General features: G+C 40.0%; 1 protein-coding gene across 1 annotated transcript in view; it reads right to left on the reverse strand.

Moving 5' to 3' along the window:
• The window catches only part of ppargc1b (peroxisome proliferator-activated receptor gamma, coactivator 1 beta), a gene marked incomplete at its 5' end in the record, with an annotated part of 40,520 nt that extends 38,397 nt beyond the window's left edge, over window positions 1-2,123 (reverse strand). The window contains 1 exon segment of the mRNA XM_014002750.1: window positions 1,938-2,123. Within this exon segment, the coding sequence (XP_013858204.1) occupies window positions 1,938-2,123 (186 nt within the window).
• Window positions 2,124-3,154: the final 1,031 nt, after the last annotated feature.

The following is a 3,154-nucleotide window of genomic DNA, read 5'->3' on the forward strand; positions in this document are numbered from 1 at the left end:
ATCTGTTATTATCTCGCTCTGAAGCACAGAGGAGTGTCAGAGGTGTGCTCATTTCAACTGATTTTTATGACGCGGTCTCATTTCCGGACTCAGGCATTTTGTGAATGAAGCCGATATTTCGGTTAAAATACATAAGTAAAAATATTCATCCGAGTATAGTACTACCTCCCAACTTTATGGATGATTTTATGGATGTAATTTTACGTATTATACTTAAATAAATACGGTAAATATGATTTCATTAAAAATTACAAGTTAATGCAGCTTCATGACTGGTCAGGTTCTTGTCTCGCCGGTTGTCATAAAGCAAAATGATGAACTGAATTTATTTCACTATATAAAACTCTGCCTTGTTAGTCATTAACTTTATCAAATCATATGAACACATTTTGGAAAGATGCACAAAATATGATTAATCTTAAACTGCAGTCTGTATCAGTGTCTGGTGCATACTGTAGGTTTTCAAAACCCAAATGTTTTGGTTTAACAAAAACCAAATCAATCTACATACTGCATAGAGGTAGCATGTGGGGGGGGGGGGTCATTGATGGGCCTGATGGATAGCCCTTCATAAAAGCTAAACAAAAAAAATCTGAAGCTCCTATGTTGAATAGTTTTAGAGTTATAACCATTTTTGTACGTCCAGACACCCCATTTTCAAATGGAGCCCCCTCCTCAAATATGGGGTCTATCATCAAACCGTCGGCTGGTGCAGTGTAGGTCAGACACATCTATAATCCCGCCAACTTTCATTCTGATCGGTGCAGCCGTTTTCCATCTACAGTTAAACAAAAATCACTGAAATGTTTTTTTAAATAAGTAAATAAATAAATAAACATTACTAAAATATTATGACCCTCGCTTCGCCTGCGGGGGTCATAATAATCTGTAGAACAGATTCATTTCTTCTTAAGATACATGCTGTGGGCTTAGATTAGCTCTGGTTTCTCCAGTCAGCATGAGGAACGTTTTAAAGCAGGGATGGTCAGTCCTTCATGTTTTACTTGTTTCTCTGCTCCAACACACCTGATTTGAATGAATGGATGATTTTCAGGCTTCTGCAGAACGTGAAGAGGTAATTCACTGACGGGATCAGGTGTGTTAGAGAAGGCAGGGTTCCTACACTTTAAGGCAAGTTAAATTTAAGACTTTTTAATGCCAAGTGAAACCAAATTTAAGACCAAATTCACAATAAATACAAATGACAAAAAGAATTAAAACTGTGGCTGAAACTCATGAATCAAAGTATTTTTGGTTGAATTATTCAAATATTGCTAATAGGCCAATTGTTTTTATCCATATCTCAGTGCTGTTTTGTCAAATATAGAAAAAAATAACATTCATAGCAGACAGTTTTAAACTTAATTTAATTCCTGGAAATCCTCGACCTAAAATTTGGGGTTTTAGGACCCACAGTGGGTTCTCAACCACAGCTTGCTGTGGATGAAACCTGAAACTGTGATGTAAAATGTTTGTACGAAAAGTGAATGTGATTTGGAAAGACAACATTATTAATTACAAAACAAATTTCACATTGCTCAGATGGACAGTTGTTGAGATATTTGCATGTGAAATAACAGGAAGTGGTGTCAAAAGGGAATGTTTAAATGTGAATATTTCAAAAATAAATAAATGTTACCAATTATTTTAATTTCTGATAAGAATTACAGTCATCCTACTTACAATGTGTTACATTTTTTAAACTTCTGAAGACTGATTTAAGACCTTTTAAGGCTAATAAAGGCCTTATTTTTGGATTGATGAATTCAAGGCTTTTTAAGACTTTTAAGGATCCGCAGGAACCCTGGAAGGGGAAAAAAGTAAAACATGCAGAGCTGTGGACCTCGAGGACCAGGACTGACTGTCCCTGTTCTAAAGAACCCCCCCACAGTACCTCCGGTCTGTGGCTAAACCGCAGAACCAGTCTGTAGCCTCACCTCGAAGAGCTCGTCTGTTGTGTTGTAGTGGTTGGAGGCCGGCGAGGCGTCCGCGGGATGATCGGCGCACCACTGGAGCTCGCTGAAGCAGTTGACGCTGTCGAAGTCGCTGGTGTCCAGCTGGGATAGGTCGATGTCCGAGAAGTCGGTGTCCAAGCGGTCCGAACACACCTCCTCCTCCCCATACTGGAGACAGGAAACAGAGAGGGACGTCTGTGTTACAACATCAAACTGGAAACAGCCCCCTGTCATCGGGGTCTTTGTAAAAACGTGAACCCAGGAACGAAAGTGAAGCTGCTGATAACAGCGAGATAAATCTGGGCTGAGCTGTGAACGATGAATGTTGCTCTGTGCACTTTTATGTCACAACAAGGGAAATATTCTCTGTGTAGCCATTACGCTCTCCCTCTTTGAGACTTGTGCAGTTTGTGAAGTTCATCAGTCAGCGCCGCAGTGCCATTGTCAGAGTTAAAGGTTTAGTTAGTTCCCCCTGGGCTACCCTTTCTGAAATATGCAGTGGAAGGACTGTGAGGCACTTTGGATGTAAGCCTCCATCATGTGGTGCGTACTGTATATTATTACACAGCTCAGTGTCTGAGTCAGACCAACAGCCCTTCATCTCTCAACAGACACTCATTAGAGATAACGAGACTTCCACATCAGAGGTGCTTCAACACTGAAAGCCGTGCAGGGGTCTGCCCCGTCACCTTRCATCATCAGCCAGAAGATGTGGCCCAAACACAAGCAGTTACTGAGGTGTTCCCCGTGCTTTTATTTTGAAAATCTGCCGGCGACTCTGAGCAAAGTGGTSTTCAGATGATTGATTCTCTCTGCGTTTATCAGTTACTTTGTTACTTTATTTTATCAGCTTGTCTTCTGAAGATGCTCAGTGTTGAAGGATCAGTGGATCTGTGTTCGACTACTCCACCTAGGCTGCATTGTYGAGTAGRGCTGTCACAAACGATTATTTTTATAATCGATTAATCACCGATTATTTATTCGATTAGTGGACTAATCGGATCATACGTTAACTGAATATAAAACATAGAGCTTATCACGTCAGAATGCAGCTGCTATTATATAACCATGGTTAGATTTTAGCTATATGCTAACTAAAAAATAATTGCTGTGGAAGGTAAGTTCTGCTCTGCAGATATTACACAGGTTTCTCTTTCATTTTCTTAAAATGATCCCACACTTTGAGCTCTGTTGTCAGG

The sequence above is a fragment of the Austrofundulus limnaeus genome, unplaced genomic scaffold (genome assembly GCF_001266775.1).
Source record: "Austrofundulus limnaeus strain Quisiro unplaced genomic scaffold, Austrofundulus_limnaeus-1.0 Scaffold14, whole genome shotgun sequence".
Lineage (NCBI taxonomy): Eukaryota > Metazoa > Chordata > Actinopteri > Cyprinodontiformes > Rivulidae > Austrofundulus > Austrofundulus limnaeus.